This window comes from Sus scrofa, chromosome 12, assembly GCF_000003025.6.
Source record: "Sus scrofa isolate TJ Tabasco breed Duroc chromosome 12, Sscrofa11.1, whole genome shotgun sequence".
Taxonomy (NCBI): Eukaryota; Metazoa; Chordata; class Mammalia; order Artiodactyla; family Suidae; genus Sus; species Sus scrofa.
This window is the reverse complement of record NC_010454.4, coordinates 59,037,091-59,059,523: the sequence shown is the minus strand read 5'-3', so window position 1 is coordinate 59,059,523 and position 22,433 is coordinate 59,037,091. Positions and strand designations below refer to the sequence as shown.

Sequence of the window (22,433 nt, the reverse complement as noted above, 5' to 3'; positions counted from 1 at the left end):
AGACACTATCTCTCGGGCCCCAGGCCTCCCTTCGGCTCCAATGAAACTCTTCCGTTCCCATTACCGATTGGTTATTGATCACCCGCATTGACAAAGGTGTGTCTCCACCCCCGGCAAAGCTTTGTGTCACCCGCAAAGCCCATGAACAACTCTCGAGAGATAAAAGCAGAATCTAGGTAATAAAATAAAGTCTAACCTTTCTTTTCCTCTGTGCTTAGTCTAGTCTCACTTGCTCCCAGGAGGCTGCGAGAAGAGGCCTCACACCTGGCCCTTCAGACCAGGTTCCCGGCGGGGAATCGCCGCGACGGCACCTCAGCTCTGCATGCGCACGACGCTCCGCCCAAGATGGCGCCGCCCTGCAGGCCGTGTGCAGAAGCGGCTCCAGCGGTGACACTCAGTCCAATATGGCTGCCGGGGGGCCGTGTGCAGAAGCTGCACGTGCTCCGGCGCGTGCACAGCGCAGCTCTGCCTTGAGAACCCTGCCCGCTCCGTGCTCTCCAGACCCCGCGAAGCAGCCCTGCCCTGCCGTGGCCAGGACGGCTGGTCCTGTCCATCCCCTGGTCATAGAATTAAAAGCCTTCCTTTGCTTCTGAACAAAGCAGAGTCTCATGCTGGCTCGAGTGACGCTGGGCAGGAGGATGCTTGTTGGGGGCCAACTCGGGAAGGTCAGGAACAGTGGGACAATCCTGCTGCCTTCCGGTTCTCTTGTCGTGGGCTGCTCAGTCCCCAAAACTTGGAAGAGGAGTCACATTGGCTGCCAGCCTGGAAATCAGTGGGCAGAGAGAGCCCACTGCTAATGTTATATTTCCTAACAACCAAATAAGAAACCAGGCAAATCCGGCAGGTTAAGAATGGACAAGACCAAGTGAACATTGGTGTTGGTTAAATGACTTTACCTTCAATACGGTTGAGATTTTTTAAATTAAAATAATGCAGAAGAGAATATAATGTTAAAAGGTGTGTGTGTGTGTGTTTGGCAGGGAAAGCTAGGAGAACCCACTCCCTCAGGTTAGAACCGTGAAGGTGGAACAGAGAAGCTGTTGAGGTGGGGGAAATCGTTGTTTAACCAAAAGGAGAGCTAAAAGTGAACTCAGGAATTTATTTACTTTTTTTTTTTTTTAATTTCAGTTTTTTACTTTTTCAGGCTGCACCTATGGTATATGGAGGTTCCCAGGCTAGGGATCGAGTCAGAGCTACAGCAGCCGGCCTACACCATAGCCACAGCAAGGTGGATTCCAAGCCATGTTTGTGACCTACACCACAGTTCAGGCAACACTGGATCCTTAACCCACTGAGCGAGGCGGGGGATCCAACCCGAATCTTCATGGATCCTAGTTGGGTTCGTTAACCACTGAGCCACGAAGGGAAGGCTCACTTTTTTTTTTTTTTTTTTAATAAAAGAAATACACTGTAAACCAGCTATAATGGGAAAAAATAAAAAATCATTAAATGAAAAAAATACATATTTCCATGGAACTGAAAATTCCAACTGCTTAGAAGTATTTAAATGAAAGCAAATCATGCAATTGCTGGAGCAGTAAAATCAGTCTTAAGTTGTCAATATCACTACTGATTGTTTATCTTCTTATTTTTACCAGTTACTGACAGGCATATGTTACATTGTCACATCATGCTTGAGAATTGTACTTCTCTTTTCAGTTTTGACACTTTTTGCAGTATATATTTTGAGATTGTTATTAAGTGAATTTCTAATTCAGAATTTTTATATCTTCCTGGTGAAATACTCCTTTTATCATTATGAAATTTTGCTCTTCATTTCTAGTAATGCTTCCTGTCTTAGAGTCTCTTTTGTCTGATATTAATATAATATCAACTTTTGATTAACGTTTGCATGGTATATCTTTTTCCATATTCTTTCTTTTTTGGGTCCTTACATTTAAAGTGTGTCTCCTTTTTTTTTTTATTAAAAAAATTTTTTTTTTTTTGTCCTTACTTTAGGGCCACATCCGCAGCATATGGAGGTTCCTAGGCTAGGGGTGAATCAGAACTGTAGCGGCCTGGCCTACGCCACAACCACAGCAACACAGGATCCAAGCCGCGTCTGCAACCTACACCACAGCTCATGGCAACGCTGGATCCTTAACCCACTGAGTGAGGCCAGGGATAGAACCCGCAACCTCATGGTTCCTAGTCAGATTTGTTTCTGCTGCACCACTACGGGAACTCCCAAAGTGTGTCTCTTTTAAACAGAATAATTTCTTGGCGTTCCCATCAGGGCTCAGTGGTTAACGAACCCGACTAGAAACCATGAGGTTTTAGGTTTGATCCCTGGCCTCGATCAGTGGGTTAAGGATCTGGTGTTGCCTTGAGCTGTGGGGTAGGTCTCAGACTCGCCTCAGATCCCAAGTTGCTGTGGCTGTGGCACAGGCCAGGCAGCTACAGCTCCGATTTGACCCCTAGCCTGGGAACCTCCATATGCCGCAGGCTCAGCCCTACAAAAAAAAAAAAAAAAAAAAAAAAAAAAGACACCCCCCCCCACAATAAACAGTAATTTCTTAAAAATCCGGTCTGACAATCTTTGAATTTGACTGGAGGTATTTATTCCGTTTATCTCCTGTGATTATAGATGTACTTGGGTTCAAATATTCCTTCTTGCCATGTTTTCTACTTGTCTCACCTGATCTATACTTCTCCTTTCTTGCCTCCTTTGAGAAACAACCTGAATGTCTTTCATTAAAGGACTAGTGGAATATGCTATCTTACATCCAAATGCAGTAATATGCAGCAGTGAAAAAAGAACTGAGGGCCATCTCTGTGATCTCCAGGGTATATTTTTTATGTGGAAGAGGTGAAGAGATGTGTATACAGGTTACAGTCTTTCTAAGAAAGGGTGGAAGGAACATACAGCTGATCCTTGAACAACACTGGTTTGAACTGTGTGTCCACCTATGTGTGGACTTTTTTTTTCAATAAATGTGTACTACAACACTACAATGGATGGGTGCTGAACTGAGGGGAGGAAGGAACTATTACAAAGTTATATGTGGCTTTGCCTGGAAGGGTTGCTGCCCCAAACCCGTTGTCCAAGAGTTGACTATGTGTGCATACATTTTCTCATATTTAAAAAATTTTAAGAATAAACTGTAAATTTTTAAAATGGTTAGCTTTGGGGAAAGAGGAAACTGTGTAGACCCTACAGGGATAGAAGTTGGATTTCTCTGCTTTGTTTTGTAGATTTTACCTTGCTGGCATGAAAAAAACTTTACTTCATTATAACGCCAAAATGCAGTAAAAGCAATCCCTGAATTTTATAAAGCAAAATGAAAAAAAAAAAAATGAAACTGCTGTATTAGTATCTTAAGACCACTGTATGGACTGAGAAACACTACCAGACAAAAGACACAGTTTCTCCAAGAAATACATTGAAAGAAAAAAAGAGAAATGTCAGAGAACTTACAGACTGAAAAAGAGATTTCGTTACGTATCAATTAATTTCAAAGGGTGCAACTTTGTTGAATCCTGAATCAAATAAACAGACTGTAAGAAACGCAAGAAGAAATTACATCAAGCAGGGGAATCTAAACATTCAGTTGATAATATTAAGGAATTGTTTTAATGCAAAAGGTATATTTAAAAAGTCTCTAAGTTCCCACTGTGGCACAACTGGATCAGCGGCGTCTTGGGAACGCTGGGATGCAGGTTCGCTCCCTGGTACCGCACCGTGGGTGGGTTAAGGACCGCCGTTGTTGCAGCTGCGGTTAGTTTGCACCTGTGGCTTGGACCTGATTCCTGGCTCTGGAACTCCATATGCCGCGGGCGGCGAAAAAAACAGAAAGTCTCCATCTTTAGCCGCGTCAACAAACCCCTCGGTCCCTGAAGGCTGAGCTCGGAAGAGGTGTCGCGGGGAAAACGTGCCTGGGTGCAGCCTGGGGCTGCGCGGGAACATCCCGCTCCCTCCCGCCGCCAGGTCCCGCCTAGAGCGCGCGAGGAAGTACGCAGGCCCTAGGCGGGGGGGCGCCGGCGGAGCCACGACAATGGCCGGTGCGCCTGCGCAGGTGGGCGCGTCGGCCTTTCCCAGGAGCGCCTGCGTGCCCGGCCCCGCCCAGCATCCCAGAATTCCCTTTACCCGGAAGCTGGCCGTGAGCCTGCAACTGTTGGGATGCCGGGGTCCCTGAGCTCTGGGTCCGGAGAGGCGCGGCGATGGTCTGAAACCCTCCCTGAAGGAGGCGAACTTGGGCTTTGGCCGTCGCCTCCACCCAGCTCGATGGCGGGCCGTCCCTGGGCGGGCGAGAGCACTGCGCGCGGGCGGACGTGCGGACTCTTGATGGGGAAGGGGCTTCCTGAGAGCTTCACGGTTAGAGTGGAAAGACTTCCTGCCGAGAAGCCACTCTCCCTGCCCGTATTTGTGAGTTTTCATTTCACAGGATTTTACAGAAAGAACCCATGGATCCAGCCCTTATTCCGTCGCTGTGTATATGACTTCAGGCATCCTGGGCTTGACTTCCCCATCCACAGAGCACCCAGTGCTTCTGACGAGGTTACACACACATTTATACACATCACTGTAGTGCACATGCTTGCCATTTTTAATGGCTGTAGTGTCCTAAGGGGGTAATAATTAAAGTGAAATAGAGCCATGAAAACAGAGAAAGGGCAAAATCTCAGTTACAGGCACATGCAAGTGAATTGATACCAGAAGACAAGAGTCAAAGAATGAATGGTTTTAAGTTTTAAAGACCAAATAAAATTCAGCAAGAAAACCTAGTACTTTGCATGAAACAGATCCTCAGAATTGAAATTTAGATCCAGACCTGCCTTAAGGAAGGTGATGGAAAGGAGGGTGATGAGCCTCTCTATACAGAAAATTAGGACATGTCAGTGTTCACACACAACATAGTAGGTGTCATACAGCTAGCTGCTAATACTCTCTGCTTAGCACATTTGCGTGGTTAACTGACAGGCTCCCTTCCTCTGGAAACGCAGTGCTGATGGCCTCAGCTCAAGACCTCTCGTGTTTAAGCTTGCGGTCTTCCTAGTCTACCTAACACTTGGGTTCTCTACAATTGAGTTGTACGCTCAACAAGACTTAGTTGTTTGCTTTCAGTCATTTGTCCGGGTGTGTAATTATGGCTCCCATTACATAATTAGACATTAGGTAACTGATGAACGGAGGGTAGAGTTGCCTTGCTGCAGACTCAGGTGAATGGCGGAAGGGCTCAGCCCACTTGCTAAGCATGTCCAGTAGCAGTGAGCATGCCTACTGCCCAGATCCTGTCTCATAAGTTTCGGCCTATCAACAAGAGCCAGAGATTCCTAGAGAAATAGCTCATCCCATCTCTGGGCATTCATAGTGCAAGGTGACTCTAAGATAGCTTTGTCAGAAGGCAGTTAAGTGCCCTAGATTAGAAGGAATGCCAAAGGGCAGAAGAGCTCCTTGAAGGGTCCAACTGGCCAAACTTGGGATAATGAGAGCATCAGAAACAAGGAACCTAATTGTTCGAGACACACTGACTCATGTGTCATCACTGCCGGTGACTCCATACTCTGAAAACTGGTAATATAAGGAAAAAGACAAGCATGCCCCTGCCTCTAGTGCATTTCCAGTTGATGAAGGAAAGTTATTTCTTACACAATGCCAGTCAATAAGTGTAGGAAAAAACAAAAGAATTACAAAGTCGCCAGTTTGCAAAACTTGAAGAAATGACTGATTCCAGCAAAGATCATCACTGGGTACCAAAATCACCAGGTAAAAGGTTCCTGGTAAACTAGCTATCTGTGCACTGCCCGTGTCAGTGCACAGCTTACCTATTAACCATTATGTTGGGAAGGCATGATCAAATTTGCCATCACAAATAGTGAGTCAACCAGATATTAACATGATGCAATATGAACTACATCTGGCGAAGCGTTAATGTCAAAAATATCTAACCTGAATACACCAAGCCTTTGGCCATAACTGCTAATTTATAGAAACTACAGGAACAAGATAAAGCACATTTAACAATCAGTTATATTCTACAACTGACTTGCGCTATTAAAAAAAAATAAAGTCCTGGAAAAAAAATCAAAGGCAGGAAGCTGCTCTGGATAGATGAGACAATCACATAGAACGTGTGCAATGTGAACAGATCAACATGGAAAATGGAAACATGGACTGAGGATTGGATACTGGGAATAAATGTTCATTTTTGAGATGTGTAAATGGTAACTGTTGTTGTTTTTATGAGATGCATGCTTAAGTGTTTTGGGGTGAAATGTCATGTCTGTAAATTACTTTCCAACTGTTCAGTTAAAAAGTATGGCAAATGTTAATTTTAAAATCTAGGTGGCAGATATATAGTTTGTTTTATTCTTTAACCTTTCTGTATATTTGAACATTTTCATAGTAAAAAGTTGTGGAAAATAAGACCATCTGTTAAAAAACATGAAAGTGTCGATCAGACAACTGTAAAAGTGGGAAAAGCACAAAGATCTAGGATTCTCCACTATTATTATATTTTATAAGGGCATCAATTGCCTCAGTGTTTCAGTGGAAGACCTTATAAATGCATTATTTACATAAAACACACAAAGGTAGGAAATACAAAGTAATGCAAAGAAAGGCGCTAAGGACTGTAATACTCCACACATTCATTCCAGGAGAAAAGTGTTGTGTAAGGTATGAAGTGGTATTATAAAAATTGCATCCTAAATACAATAGTTATTTTTTAACATGATATATGGCAGAAGCATAATTTGAGTATTATGCAACCTGGAGATAACCAGCGCTTTGTGAAGGATGATTCCATGCCATCAAGGATTAACTATTTTGAGGACAAGAGAAAAGCAACTTCCTGAAGAAGACACTCAACAACAAAGCCTTGAAGATGCCAGCACACCAGGTCCTTCGCCACCTGCCTCAGGTCTCTCCAACATCCAAATGAAGCTGCACGGTCACTAAATGCTTACATTGGCATTTATGGCACCAGAACTTATACCAGTTTTTCCTCATCTAGCTCAGAAAAACTTCCTGTGCAAAGATGTCTCATGATTTCTTTAGGAACATCCCCACTGTAAGATTTGGGGACTCGAATTCTTCACTTTTTTTTTTCCCTTTGGCCGAGCCCACAGCATATGGAAGTTCCCTGGCCAGGGATTAACTGGTGCTGCAGTTGCAACCTGTGCCACAGCTGTGGCAAAGCCAGATCTTTAACAAGGGAACTTCCAGATTATTTGTTTAGAACTTCCTATTACCAACAAATGACAAATATTTGTTAAGTATTTCTTGCACATATGCATAAAAAGTATTTTAGATTTTGTCAATTTTACTCCATGTCAGTCACTTCCACCTTACTACTCAAGTCTAACTTAACTACTTATTTATTCTTTAATTCAGCCAACACCTATTGACCACCCACCACAGGCAAGGCACTAAAGAAACAAGAGCAAGATAGGAGTTCCTGTTGTGGCTCAGCGGAAACGAATCTGACTAGCATCTATGAGGACACAGCTTTGATTCCTGGCCTCACTCAGTGGGTTGAGGATCCTGCGTTGCTGTGAGCTGTGGTGCAGTTTGCAGATGCGGCTCAGATCCTGAGTTGCTGTGGCTGTGGTGTAGGCCAATGGCTACAGCTCCAATTCGACCTCTAGCCTAGGAACCTCCATATGCCTCGGGTTCAGCCCTAAAAAAAGACACACCACACACACACACACACACACACAAGAATCAAGAAAGAATCAAGAGCTAGATAAAAAACGCCAACTCTCAGAACATGGTCTTAAAGTCTGATAGTGGGATGCTGTGGATAGTAAATACAATGGTATTTCTACCTGTTTGCCTTTCGGCCAGTTTTTTTTTAGGCTCTTTGGGACCCCACAAACTCAGTTATTACTGTTTAATAATCACTGCACCAATGATGACTTCTGCATCAATAATTTTTCCAATGAAACTTTTCTCCTGTTATTTTAAGAGTAATCTCTATTTTACTTAAACGTATGAGGAGTACCAATTTCAACTATTCTTTTGAAATCAGTCATTTTAGTTTTAGTTCTTATAAACAGGCTGAATTTTGCCTTTCTATTCAATTCGTCACTCTTATTTTCTTAGGTAAACCACATCCAGTAATTTCAGTTCTAACACTCACCTCTGTATTTTCTTTCCTCATCCTTAAGTCTTCAGTTTTTTTCCTGATTCACTTTCTGCACTAAACTTAAGCCTATTTTCCACTAATTTTCTCATGCTATTTAAACAGCTTCTTTCATTAACTTCCTTGTCTAAGATAATGTGGTTGCACTGGGCAACCTATCTTAGCAGGTTTCTTATGTTCATTCCATCACACGTGAGACTTAAGACCATGTCTTTCCCTTTGTTATCTTTCATTACTTCAGAAAGCTTTCTGTCGCTTAAATTATGTGTGGTTTTCAGCACAGTAAGTCCTGAAAGGATCCCATTAGGAAGTCTGGGCCCTAAGCATAGCAAGTACTCAAGAAATGTGTTTCCATGGAAGAAATGGACTTTCTACAGAAAGTCAGTCACAGGGGAACACTTAAGGTTATGAATTTAGGAGACAGGTGGGGAAAAAAGATTTTTTTTTCTTTTTAGGGCCACACCCACAGCATAGGGAAGTTTCCAGGCTAGGGGTCGAATCAGAACTGCAGCCAAAAAAAAAAAAAAAAAAAAAAAAAAAAGCAAAAGCAATTGTGTTTTTTGCTTCCAGATGACAGTTGTCAAAACCTAGTGAAACTAAGGCTAGTGTGGTTTTTTAAAGATTAAGATTGGGTGTTTAATTTTTGACTGTTTAACTAAATCTGTACATATGTTTAAGGGTTATATACACATTAGTTTCTCTATCCTTACAGATCATCATTAAGCGTCTCTTCCTTTAATACTTAAATACTTCCTTTCAGCATTTGAGGAAAAGTGTAATTAAACAGTGGTCACAGAGAAACCTTTAAGATACTCTGATCTATTTTTTTTTTTTTTTAACCTACTGGCTCCACATGGTGGTTATGGCATAATAGAAAAGGGAAGTAAAAAGGGGGGAGGGGACCCTTTCAATATTTAAGGCTTCAAAGCTGGGAAGAACCAAAGGCTTGAAAGCAGCTTTTTCATTCCTGTTGCCCTGGGATTACTCCTGGTGTGAAATCTCTGCTGGATGGACGCTTTCCCAAGTTACACACATAAGGCCTCATTAAGAAGTACTTCAAGCACAGAGTTGAGTTACAAATTTTTGAGTACTCTTACTTTCCTAAGCTTTCCTTCTGGAATGAACCGAACTGGTATCAAATAAAGGTTAGGAAGTGAATGTTTTCTTCTTAAATTTCACAATAAATTTAAATAGGTTATACCCACATTACTAATTCTGATGCTTCTTCTGAGTGATAGCTAACCTATATTGCACCTCTTTTGAGTAATGTTTTAAACACACAGAATACAAAAGAAAATTTAAGGTTTAAAACCTAAGTGGAGTCTCCTGTGTGCATTAATTACGGTGTCTGCCACCTGTATGGACACGCTGATGCTGAATGAGGTTTGTACTCTGGGTGAAGGTTTTACCACATACACGGCATGCGTAGGGCTTCTCTCCCGTGTGAATTCTCTGGTGTTGAATAAGGCATGTTCTCTGGCTAAAATCTTTGTCACATTCGTTACATTTATAGGGTCTTTCTCCAGTATGAGTCCTCTGATGTTGGTTAAGTGATGAAGAATAAATAAATGCTTTCCCACATTCATTGCATTTATAGGGCTTCTCTCCGGTGTGAATCCTCTGATGTTGAGTAAGGTTTGCACCCTGCCTATACGCTTTCCCACATATATTGCATTTAAAGGGTTTTTCTCCATTATGGATCCTCTGATGCTGAGTAAGGTGTACACTCTGGCTGAAGGCTTTCCCACACACACTGCACTTATAGGGTTTCTCTCCAGTGTGTGTTCTATGATGTTGGGTGAGATTTGCACTCTGGCTGAAGGCTTTCCCACATATATTGCATATATAGGACTTCTCTCCAGTGTGAGTAGTCTGATGCTGAATAAGAGTTGAGGAATGAGCAAAGGCTTTCCCACACTCATTGCATTTGTAACACTTCTCTCCAGAATGAATCCTCTGATGTCGAATCAGGTAAGTACTCTGACTAAACACCTTCCAGCACTCATTGCATTTATATGGTTTCTTTCCCGTGTGTATCTTTTGATGTTGAAGGAGGTGTGTGCTCTGACTGAATGTTTTCCCACATTCATTGCATATGTAAGGTTTTTCTCCAGTGTGGACTCTCTGGTGGTTAATCAGCGATGAGCTGTGGCTGAAGGTTTTTCCACACTCCAAGCACCTGTAGGGTTTCTCGCCAGTGTGTGTCCTCTGATGGATGGTGAGGTGGGCACGCTGGCTGAAGTCCTTCCCACAGTCATCACACCTGTAGGGCTTCTCTCCCGTGTGGATCCTCTGGTGGATGGTGAGGTGTGCACGCTGGCTGAAGGCTTTCCCACACTGGTGGCACTCGTACGGCTTCTCTCCCGTGTGCATCCTCTGATGTGCAATGAGGGATGAGACGTGTCTAAACTCTTTCCCACACTCTTCACATTCATAAGACTTCTCTTTGGCATGGCTGCTTTGGTGCTTGATGAGGGATGGGTATTTCCTAAACTTCTTTCCACACACGTTACACTTATAAGGCTTCTCTCCAGGATATATTTTTCTGTGTACGATCCCATAGGAGACATGATTGAAGGCTGCCCTTTCATCGTACACAAAAGTTTTATCATCCGACTGGGTACCAAACTGTATAATTAGGTTTGGATGCTTTTCAAAATTACTTGTATATATACTGTATTTACTAAAATACTCTTCTGTAGGATCATCTTCTTGTGAAAGGACTGACTTCAAATTGAAATCTCTCTTGGTGGGAATCCTCCTGAAGGTCCCTGTTGCCTGTCCCTCCATTGTGTTCTCATAATCATAGGGTTCTTCCAGCTTGATGGGCTTGGTTTCATCCTTTGTGAGTTTAGAAATATTTTCTGCTGGAGGACCCTCTTGGGCTTCTGTTTCCCATTCTGAAATTTAAAAAAATATACAAAGTTTTGCTCTGTTTGGAGAGAAGAAGGTGCCAAAGCAGAAACAAAATAATGAACATGAATAAAATGCCTAAAAAGGTTATAGTTCTGTCCTTATGGCATGGGAGAGGAGGGTAAAGGGCAGAGAACAGGACTAAATCGTTGAAGTGGGGGACTCCTCACCACTCAATAGGGGCAGAGAGTTAACAGGATAGGTTAGGTCAGAGCTAAGATGGGGAAATAGGAAACAAGACTGTGGGACAAGGTGGGGTGACATTTATCACACAATTATTTATACTTTTGTACACTATAACTTACATGACGGGTCATAAAGCAGGCAGGCTGTCATCACCCCTCCTTCTGATGTATTCCCCACACCCTATAAAATATTCTGAAGGCAGTTCCAAAGAGTGTGTTCCAGGCTTAAACACATCTGGGTATCTCCTGCAGCCTAAAGCAATGGTTCTTAGGGATACAGACCCCAGACCAGTGGTGTAAGCACCACTGTCACCTGGAATATACCAGGTGACAGGGCCCCTCCCAGATGTACTGAATCAGAAAACTTGGGGGTGGGCTAAGCCCTCTGGGAGGCTTTGAAGCACACTGAAGTTTTAGAATCAATGGCTTAAAGGATAAAAGAGAAAGAAAATTCAAAAATACCTCCACTCAGTATTCAGTCCCCAAATCATCTAGCTTTTTCTATTCTACCTTCTACCAAACACTTTATGTTCAGCTTAAAGTTCAAAGTTACCCACATGACACAACTACATCCTCCTACTCTTCTAATGGTGCCCCTGATCCCAGACTCCAGGCCTTCTCTTGTGACACCTTGTCAACCTACTGAAAAAGATGCTTGTGACCCATAATCCTAAATTAGGATTAGGTTGAGTCATATGAAATTGTTTCTTCTGTATGTCAATATGGCTGAATATCAAGAGTCTGATATGGTCCAACCTACTATAATATTGGGCCGATGGGAAGACCTGCCCTCACATTATTATTTCACAATTTTGTGTGTTGCTTATATTTCCAACTCAGATACAAACTCTGGAAATAGCTTATGCTTCTTTTATGTTTCCTTCAGAAATGGCCCATTACAACAGAAATTAGTGCAACATTGTAAATAAACTATACTTTAATAAAAATTTTTTTTTACATGGCCGAAGGCTCTATGGAGGCTATCTAACTGAATTGGTAAAATAAATGACAATATGTTGCAGCAAAAAGGTCAACTCAAATGAAAGTGTGTGTATGTATGTGTGCAAGCACAGGCGCTCATGTGCACACACACACCAAGAAAAACTTGGATGCCCAAACATGGCTAAAAAGCAATCATATGAGGATTTGTTGATGACTATTATGTTTCCATTATGGTTGTTTAAAACAAAATTAACTTACAATACCTTTCTCCTTTGAAATTAGGTAAGAAAGATATGACTTGCAAATATTCTGAATTATATCATGGGAGTTTCCGTGTGGCTCAGTGGGTTAAGAACCCAACTAGTATCCATGAGGATGCAGGTTCGATCCCTAACCTCACTCAATAGGTTAAAGATCTGGTGTTGCTGCAAGCTGTGGCATAGGTGGAGGATGTGGCTCAGACCTGACAATGCTGTGGCTGTGGTGCAGGCTGGCAGCCAGGAACTTTCATACGCCACAGGTACAGCTCTAAAAAGACCAAAAAAAAAGAATTACATGATGAAATGTAATCAGATATGGAGTGTATATTATAGCAAAGACAGTACTTGGACAGTTCAAAAACTTTTTAAGATGCAAATTAAAGGATAATAACTTTACAAATATATCCATTCAACAGACTCATCCATCAATAAAATTCTAGCTAGAACAGGAGAGGATGGAATATTGGTAACTGATAAAAATAACGAGGTTAAGTATATTGATAGAAAAAGGACATAGTAAGTGGGGAAAAAAAGAGGCAAAAAATGACATATAGAGAGGCCCCACATGTGTAAAGATATGCGTCTCCCTCTTCTCATCCCAAACAAGGGGCTTCTGCAGTGTCAGGCCTTCTGCAGTGGATCAGCAGTGTCTGCAGGTGTGTGTCTATATGTAAGTAAGGGAGGAAGACACATTTCTTCATGCTTCCCTGTGCTGCTTGAATTTACAAACTATTTTTATTACTTTGATTCAAATACAAAATTCAGATATTAGAAAATGCTTAGTAGTAATGTTAATTGAAAAAAAGCAGTATCATAACTAGCATAGAACTAGATATATGTTACCAAAACACTAACTGAGATTTTAGATTCAAAAAAATTTTCTGATTTTCAATAAATTGGCTATATTTCTTTTATTGTTATTTAGTACTAGAAATTACTTTTTCTGGAGGAAAAAAATTTAAAAACAACTTTCTCAAACCACGATTTATCACTTCCCCCCTTAAAAAAAACAAAATGAGAATGGTGACAGACTACATGGGAGGCATGTATATACATCCATAATATATGATCATCAGAAATGATGAGATAATAAAAAAAAATGGTTTATTTTAGAACACATAAAAAAAAAAGAAAGAGAGATATCAACTGCCTTCTTAGGTCCTACCCAGAGTTCTTTCCTTCAGCTGCAAACTGCTCTCAGCATTAAAATGACAATCAAAATGAAGTTTAATAAAAGTAACTGCATAAAAAAAAAAAAAAGAAATGATGAGATAGTACTAGAGGCTGAGTTTAGCTTCTATGTAATCAGAATCAGTCTCTGAAAGACTGTTTCATACACCTGAGAAGGAAGCACTAAAGTTATAAATAACAATTAACAAGCTCAGCGGTTTCCCATTGTGGCTCAGTGTAATAAACCTGACTAGTATCCATGAGGTTGCTGGTTAGATTTCTAGCCCCGCTCAATGGGTTAAAGACCCAGCACTGTTGTGAGCTGCGGTCTACGTCGCAGACATGGCTTGGACCTGGCATGGCTGTGGCCGTGTGGTGTAGGCTGGCAGCTGCAGCTCTGATTCCAACCTCTAGCCTGGGAACTTCCATATGCCGCCAGTGAGGCCCTAAAAGACAAAACAAACAAGCAAAAAAAGCTTAAAGTAATAAGCCTGAGCGATGCCATAAAGAAATTGCTAGTATAAGTGTACTTTTTTTTTTTTGGCTGCCCCACAGCATATGAAGTTTCCCGGGCCAGGGATCAGATCCAAGCCACAGTTGCTACTTATGCTGCAGCTGCAGCAACACTGGCTCCTTTAACCCACTGTGTTGGGCCTTGTATTGAACCTGCATCTTGGCGCTGCAGAGACACTGCTGTTCCCATTATGCCACAGTGGGAACACCACAGCCAATTTCTGCTGTACAGCTAAGTGACCCAATCAGACATATACAGACATTCCTTTTATCTTTAGTGGAATATATTCTAAGGACATGAGGAAATTCTGAACTCTACCTGAGCAGTTTGTTATTTCAATGATAACGATATGATCCTGAAATCATTTTTGTGTGTATTTTATGAAAGAGCAAATGAGTAACTATACTGATATTGGGAAGCAGGTGACTCACTGTGTGGGAAAGGAGACAGAAAATGGGTGTGGGGGAGTTCCTGTCGTGGCTCAGGGGTAACGAACTCGACTTGTATCCATGAGGACACGAGTTTGATCCCTGGCTTTGCTCAGTGGGTTAAGGATCTGGCGTTGCCGTGAGCTGTGGTGTAGGTCACAGACAAGGCTTGGATCCCATGTTGCTGTGGCTGTGGTGTAGGCTGGAAGCTGCTGCTCTGATTCAACCCCTAGCCTGGGAGCTTCCATATGCTCCCTTGTGGTGTTGGATCTGAATTACAGCTGTCAGTGTGAGGCAGGATCAGAGAGATCTTCACAAACACAGAGTTCGATCTACTGCACAGATGGAGAAGCAATGGTACCCAGAGGACTAATGCTGCCCAGATCCTGGTTTATCATCCCTAATCACCATTAAAATGACCCTTGTTCCTTAGAGAAGTCCCAGGTCGAGAGGCACAAGCGAGCCTACAGATCATCAGCCAGGAAATGCTCAAAGACTGGGGACCTCTCAAAAGGACAGTGGACTTGGTCTGAAAGGCTGCCACTGCCCAAATTTGGGATGACTGAGCATCAAAAACAAACACCCCTCCCCCCACAACTGGAATTAATGGGCTAGTAACACAATAAATTTTTAAAAATTCCATTACTCCGGAGTTCCCGTCGTGGCGCAGTGGTTAACGAATCCGACTAGGAACCATGAGGTTGCGGGTTCGGTCCCTGCCCTTGCTCAGTGGGTTAACGATCCGGCGTTGCCGTGAGCTGTGGTGTAGGTTGCAGACGCGGCTCGGATCCCGCGTTGCTGTGCCTCTGGCGTAGGCCGGTGGCTACAGTTCCGATTCAACCCCTAGCCTGGGAACCTCCATATGCCGCGGGAGCGGCCCAAGAAATAGCAACAACAACAACAAAAGACAAAAAAAAGACAAAGGCAAAAAAAAAAAAAAAAAAAAATTCCATTACTCCATAGTGACACATACATATAAAAATGGGGTGGGAAGAGACACCACGATTCTTTACAGATTATCATTAAGAAGGGACAGCAGAGTCAGAAAATCACCATCTTGCAACCAGAAAAGTAACAAAGCAAGGATCCTCAATGGACGCTAATGTCCTTAAATGAAAGGTCACCAGGGAACAGAATAGTCATGTGGCCTCTAAGCATCAATCCACAGACTGATGACATAGAGGGAGGAACTGGGTGAACATGGCACACAGGTGGGAGACTTCTGTCTGCAGAGATCTGGCTTTATATATTTTTACAATTTTTGATCTTGTGAATACACTATCTTTTAAAATAATTAGAAAATAAAAAGGAAAAGAATGAGGAGAGTGAAGGCAGGGGGCTACAGAGTTTTGTCAATAAACAGAAAAGAAAGTCAAAAACAAGTTGAGAAGGTTCAAAATTTGGGATTTTAGGGGACATTCATGTGTGTTTAAAAATGGAAGGAGGAGTTCCCTGGTGGCCTAGTAGTTAAGGAAGCAGCATTGGCACTGTTGTGGCTTAGTCTACTGCAGGGGTACAGGCTGATCATCCCTGGCCTGGGAGCTTCTGCATGCTGTGGGTGCAGCCAAAAAAAAAAAAAAAAAAAAAAAAAAAAGGAGGGAACATAAGGAAAGCCAAAGACAAAGCTCTAAGGGACAGAACAAAGGGTCATGGAGAAGCACAAAATGAGACGTTGGCGGGGGTGGGGAGTAGGGGAGGGTGTAAAAATGACATCTGAAAAATCTCTTCCTGAAGACGGCTTCTGTAAGGAAGCAATGCACAGCAGCTCAGAGTCCTCCACAGGCTGGGATGTCTCTGTGTGAAGTGACTTGGCCATATTTAAAATCATATCTCACCGCCCTCAGGACAGTAAGGCTCCTGAGCACAAAGAACGCCATCCGCTGGTGGTTCTCTCACCTGGACTAGGGCCTTCTAAAATTTCTTTGATCACCATCCACGGCTCTTCCAATATGGGAATCACAGTTGGTCTGTACACTGTAAGTCCTGTTCAGGAGGAACAGATGGAGTATTATCCTAGAGAAAAAAGGTTGTTCAAATTTTACTGCCTGACTTCTTCTTGCCAATGAGGACAGACCTCCAACAGAAAAATGGTTTGTGGATACGACCTAGTGAATGAGGTCACTGACCTTTGCGGAGCTGGGACAAAAATTTCCTGCCATGCTGTAGGACGCATGCGTAGAGATCCTGGGGGAAGTGGGCAACGAGCAAGGCCTGGTGCTGGATGGTGGCTCTGGGAGGCTGTGCACCCTAGTTTCTGATGACCTCTCACCTAGAAACCTTTCATTCGGGAAAAGGGAGTAGAACTTGGCCGTTTCTGTGCCTGACCAGGATGAGCATGCTCACCTCTAGGCCTGAGCCATTTTTAACAGCTGGTGGGTAGGCTGTTGGGGGGGGTGGGCAGGGGCCGCAGGTGACACTTGCTCACCCAGAGAAACCATGTTCCAGTAGTTCTGCAGCGTCACAGTCTTGTACAACTCCTTCTGCACAGGACGCATGAGCTCCCAGTCCTCCTGGGTGATGTCCACAGCCACGTCTTTGAACGTCATGGATTCCTGAAATATCAAACGTGACATCACTTGATTCAGGAACTAGCAGGAAGGGGCAAGTCCGTGTGTGATGGGGGAACCACAGTCTTTTTTTAGGGCCATTCCTGTGGCATATGGAAGTTCCCAGGTTAGGGGTAGAATCAGAGTTATAGCTGCCAGCCTACGCCACAGCCACAGCCACAGCAACGCGGGATTCAAGCCACGTTTGCAACATACACCACAGCTCACAGCAACACCAGATCCTTAAGCTACTGAGCAAGGCCAGGGATCGAACCAGCGTCCTCATGGATACTGGTTGGGTTTGTTACCACTCAGCCATGAAGGGAACTCAGGAACCACAGTCTTGAGCTGGTTTCAATTTTGGACCATGTATATTTTTATAGTAAACCTTTCTTGTAAGATGACCTGAGCTGCTCTTCCTTAAAATAGCAGACTCATGATAAAGCGTAACACCATGTAATTTGAGGCCTTTAATTACTTGTTAATGAAGAAAAATAATATTGTAACTATTGTTTGATTTTTTTTCTTTTTGGAATGCACCCATAGCATATGGAAGTTCGGGCGCCAGGGACTGAATCTGAGTTGCAGCTGTGGCAATACAGGATCCTTTAACCATTGCACAAGCCTGGGGATGGAACCCACACCTCTGCAGCAACCTGAGGCATTGCCGCTGGATTTTTTTTTTTTTGCCTTTTCTAGGGCCGCTCCTGCTGCATATGGAGGTTCCCAGGCTAGGGGTCTAATCGGAGCTGTAGCCGCCGGCCTACACCAGAGCCACAGCAATGCCAGATCCGAGCCGCATCTGCGAACCACACCATAGCTCACGGCAACAACAGATCCTTAACCCACTGAGCAAGGCCAGGGAACAAACCTGCAACCTCATGGTTCCCAGTCAGATTCGTTAATCACTGGGCACTATGGGAACTCCTGGATTCCCTCTTCTTTTTTTTTTTTTTTTTTTTGCTATTTCTTGGGCCGCTCCCACGGCATATGGAGATTCCCAGGCTAGGGGTTGAATCGGAGCTGTAGCCATCAGCCTACGCCAGAGCCACAGCAGTGCCAGATCCGAGCCACCTCTGCAGCCTACACCACAGCTCATGGCAACACCAGATCCTTAACCCACTGAGCAAGGGCAGGGACCAAACCCGCAACCTCATGGTTCCTAGTCGGATTCGTTAACTACTGCGCCACGACGGGAACTCCAGGATCCCCCTTCTGATATGAGGCATTCACCTACCTTAACAGGCCAAGGTGACTAAAGGAGAAAAACTGAGGCTTAGGTCCGTGATAGGACTTTCAGAGTCAAAGCAGTGAGAGGGCCAGGTTAGACAAGGTTCTCACACTCCAGGATTGCATTTTAAAATCACAGAAGAAACTGACACTCACTTTGGTCACCAAGTCATTTAGCCACCCTGCCTGGAAAGCTTGTCTTCCTTTGGAGTCTTCCTCTGGGGTTTCTTGAGAAAGGGCAGAGTTCTGAGAAGCAGCTAGGGAAGACAAAGACCATGTGGAGGTCAGTCCTGTGTGCACAGCCCAGGAAACGCTTCACCAGCAGAGGCCTACATTTCCTCAAAGTGAGGAGTCAGAAGGAAACCAAAAACAGCGTATGCCCACTTCAAAGAACCAAAGGGAAGAGGCAATGACTTATCCTAGGACATCAGCACAGGCTTCAAAACCAAGTCTGCTCTGGGCGTCTAATGAACATGTCCCAAATACACAATTTTCTACTAAATCCTCATGTGATATGAGTTTTGTGAGCTGTTGTTTTACTTAGTAAAGAGATGTTCTCGGGGCACTTTTACAGAATGGTTCAAACTCTTTAGGGAAATGTCCTGAGGGCTCCCATGGGGGTAATTTGTTTGTGTCTGGTCACTGTTTTATGACACATGTCCTCTGGGTGTGTTGGGTTCTGAGGGGGGCAAGCTGAGGGGGGCGCCATGCAGAGTGGGGCTCACGTGAAGCCGGTATCACTCGCTAACCTCTGTTCTCCTAATCACCTCCAAGGGCTGCTCCAGGACGGACGGCTGTTTTCTCCGACCACCCAGGACTCCTCCCCTCTTTGCCCCACAAGTCTCACCTTCCTCCTCTAGAATCTGAGTCAAATCCTCCACCAGAGTCACCACCTCCTCGCTGCTCCTTGGGTACTGGGACTTCACCCAAGTCCTAACCTCCCCAGGCAGGATGGTCAGGAACTGTTCCAGAATCAGCAGCTCCAGGATCTGTTCCTTAGAGTGAATCTCGGGTCTTAGCCACTTAAGGCAGAGCTCTCGGAGCTGATTCAATGCCTTCCGAGGACCAGCCAGGTCTGGGTACGGAAAGTTCCTAAAGTTCTGCCGACAGGTCTCAGTGTCACGCAAGAGTCTTGCGGCGAGGATTTCCTTCTCAGCATTTCGGGGTCCACCCTGAGCCTTGTCTGGTTTCCACGTTAGAAGGACCTGGGCACGGGAAGAACTGGCTGTCCTCTTGCCCGGGGAGAACATTGCTACAGACAGGAGAGCCAACCTGGCAACAGCCTTTATTTCTCCAGGAGTGAGCCAACTGTTTGGAGTCGAATGCTAGAGCCACAAAGACATTTATCCAGGGCTGCTGCAGCCAGGGGCAGAACAGAGTCAAGGCAGAGTTAGCAGTCTTACTTTTAGGGATGGTTAAGAGATCCTGAAACACAAGAACAGACCACAAGGTCAAGAATCCCTGGTGCTCTCTGCCATTTGCACAAACAGAAATGGACCATCCGGAGTGTACAAATATACCCGTGGTCTCCCCGCCTTATAGTCTTAGACTTGCAAGATGGATTCAATCTGCCCTTGGCACATGTTGGGACTGCCATAACAAGGTGAGGACAGAAGCAAAGACTTGAATCCTGAGCAAAATGACAGGTCAAACATTTACCTTGTTTTAACAAAGTTTTTTTTCTTTTTTTTTTACAGAAAGAAAGCTGCCGTACTTTAGTCACAGATGTAACAGAAGTTGTATCGACTGAACTGGCTCTCTAAATAACAGAGCAAACCTTACTTAAAACAAACTAGGAGGAGAGCTTCCTCCTCAAGTGCCCAGGGTTGCCAAGGGAATGGTCAGGGGAAAAGGGCGAGCCATTTACCTGCCTGCATGTTACTACCAGCCTGTTCCAGCCCATCACCATCTGAGGGCTGGGGACTGGAAAGCAGATGAGATTAGCGTAGCTTGAAGCCCGTTAAGAGCTTCCACAGGACACCATTCCTTAGGAATACATTTGAAATCAGGACTCCTGCAGAAAACCTCCTTGCAGGCCTGACCTGGAGGAGAACCAACACCACCTGTCCACGGCTACAACTCTGAGCCCTCCTCAACCCCGTCGTGTCCCCCAAAGTCTGCTGCTCACCAGGCCTGCAAGGCAGAGGCTCCCCTCGCCTCTCCTCCCCAACTGGATCCCCTAACTCCGCAGCAGGAGGGTCGCGAGCGGTTGTGCGGGGACCGCCCTGCAGCCTCCACCCGGCAGGCCGCCCGCATCCTTACCTGTGGCCGAACCCGCGGACACGCAGCGGAGCGGCCCGAGAGGCCCGGGGCAACAATGGCGGCGGCCGCGGCGCCTGCGTGGCGGGCTCGGCCCCGCGCTGCGGAGGGGCCTTGGCCCCGCCACGTCCGGTGCCAGAGAGCACCGCGCCTCGGCCGGAGCCGCCTGTCCAGCTCGGTCCTGGGAAGCCCGGCCCGGAACCCGCCGCGCCCCGGCTCTGCCGCGACCTCGCCTCGGCGCCACCGCGCATGTGCGCAGGGAGAACGCTGCGCGCCCGCCGAGCCAATCGGAAGCCGCTCCCGGCCCTCCGCACCCGAGCCGCGGACCACGGACCCGTCTCCATGGCAACCTCCTCCACCCAAAGAGGGGCCTTGCTTGTTGGCCGGCGAGGTTCCGAGGGAACTTTAAAGTTTCTCTGGGCTGGGGCAGGTCTGGCAGACGCGTGGGACGGAGGTCGGGGAGCAGTATCAGGGAGAGGGGGAGAACGGTGGAGTGGTGGTGAGAGACCCGCGCTAATCAACCAGAGCAAAACTGGTGCCAGAGTGGCTAGAGGAAGGATGGGCAGGGAAGACATGGGTTTTAACTGTTCAAGATTCTGAGCATCTCCTTAGTAATCTGTTTCTGAGACTCTCATATTGGAAAAAAGAGCAACATCCAGCATCAAGTTGTTTATAAGACACTCAAAACCTATATAAAATGCTTGAAAATAAAAGGATAGAAAACGTATTCCAGAGTTCCCATGATTTAATGCTGTGCTGTCAAACCACACCGAAGCTTAATGGTGTTAGAGAACAAGCACTTTATTATGCTCATGAATTCTGTGGATCAGGAATTTGGAAGGGGAACAGTGGATGTGGCTCTTCTCTGCTCCATTGTGTCAGGAGTCTCAGTTGAGATGATTTGATGGCAAATCAAATCAAATCCTGATTCCACTTCCAAGATGTATTTTCTACTCACATGTTGCCAGGTTGGGCTGAGGTGGTTTAAGGATGAACTCAGCTTGGATATGATCACAGTGCCTGTAGAGGCCTTTTTGGGATGAAGGACTCAGTTGGCAGCTGAAAATAGCAGCTCTGGGCTTTAAGAGCAGGTGTTCTTGGAGTTCCCTAGAAGCTTAGGGGTTAACGACGTGGCGCTGTCACTGCTGTGGTGCCACAGCTAAATCCCTGGCTTAGGAAACTCTGTATGTGGTGGGTGTGGCCAAAAAAAAAAAAAAAAAAAGAGCAAGTGTTCTAGTGAACTATAGAGAAGCTCCATGGCTGATTATGACACAGCCTTGGAAGTCACGAAGTACCACTCCCACTGTCCTCTGAAGGAGCAAAGCTTAACTTCAGGTAAGTTGAATTCTTGATCCCAGGAACTTTGCTATGCCTACATCAGGACCTTGTTTGGAGGGAGGAAACCCCGAGACTTGGGATGGGGATATTTAGATTGATGCCAAACCCTGTAAACACGTCTGACTTCTTTGGGAGGTCAAACGGGACCCGATCCTCCCAAGTCTAGTTTGAAGATGAAGCAGACGAGGCTTCTACTTTGTGATAAAACCTGTGCCCCTCTCACAATTTACTCTTTCCCCACCTCCTGATCACTAGACCAATAACTAGGGTCAAGTCACCACAAAACCCTGCAGGGGAAACATTGGGCTTGATAAGCAAGGAAGAGAACTATTCAGTTGCTGCAGGCGTGGCCAGCGTGTGCCTGTAGGAACCAGGATAGTGTGGGTCTAGATGCTGAGGATGCTGGACCAGAGTGCAGAACATACAGCTGAGTGCTGGACGGTTTACTGAAAAGGAACGCTCTCCTGTGGTAAGGATTTAAACACTCTGGTGAGGATGCCAGGAGGGGGTGCCGACCCACTGCCAGAGAGGGCTCTGGAGCCCCTGAGGAATAGGTGGCTT

At 44.9% G+C, this 22,433-nt stretch overlaps 1 protein-coding gene across 2 annotated transcripts; it reads right to left on the bottom strand.

Moving 5' to 3' along the window:
- Positions 2,545-20,787, bottom strand: ZNF287 (zinc finger protein 287). 2 transcript variants are annotated; one of them, XM_003132027.5, is made up of 6 exons: positions 20,538-20,787; positions 19,123-19,700; positions 18,432-18,532; positions 16,925-17,051; positions 16,396-16,482; positions 2,545-10,987 (listed from the first exon to the last, which is right to left on the bottom strand). In XM_003132027.5, exons 2-6 carry the CDS (start codon positions 19,523-19,525, stop codon positions 9,423-9,425), a joined length of 2,283 nt encoding a protein of 760 aa, XP_003132075.2. In that variant the 5' UTR covers positions 19,526-19,700; positions 20,538-20,787; the 3' UTR covers positions 2,545-9,422. The 2 variants fall into 2 exon arrangements, with proteins under 2 accessions (XP_003132075.2, XP_013835769.1); XM_013980315.2 differs by lacking the exons at positions 16,925-17,051; positions 18,432-18,532; positions 19,123-19,700; positions 20,538-20,787 and adding an exon at positions 16,626-16,770.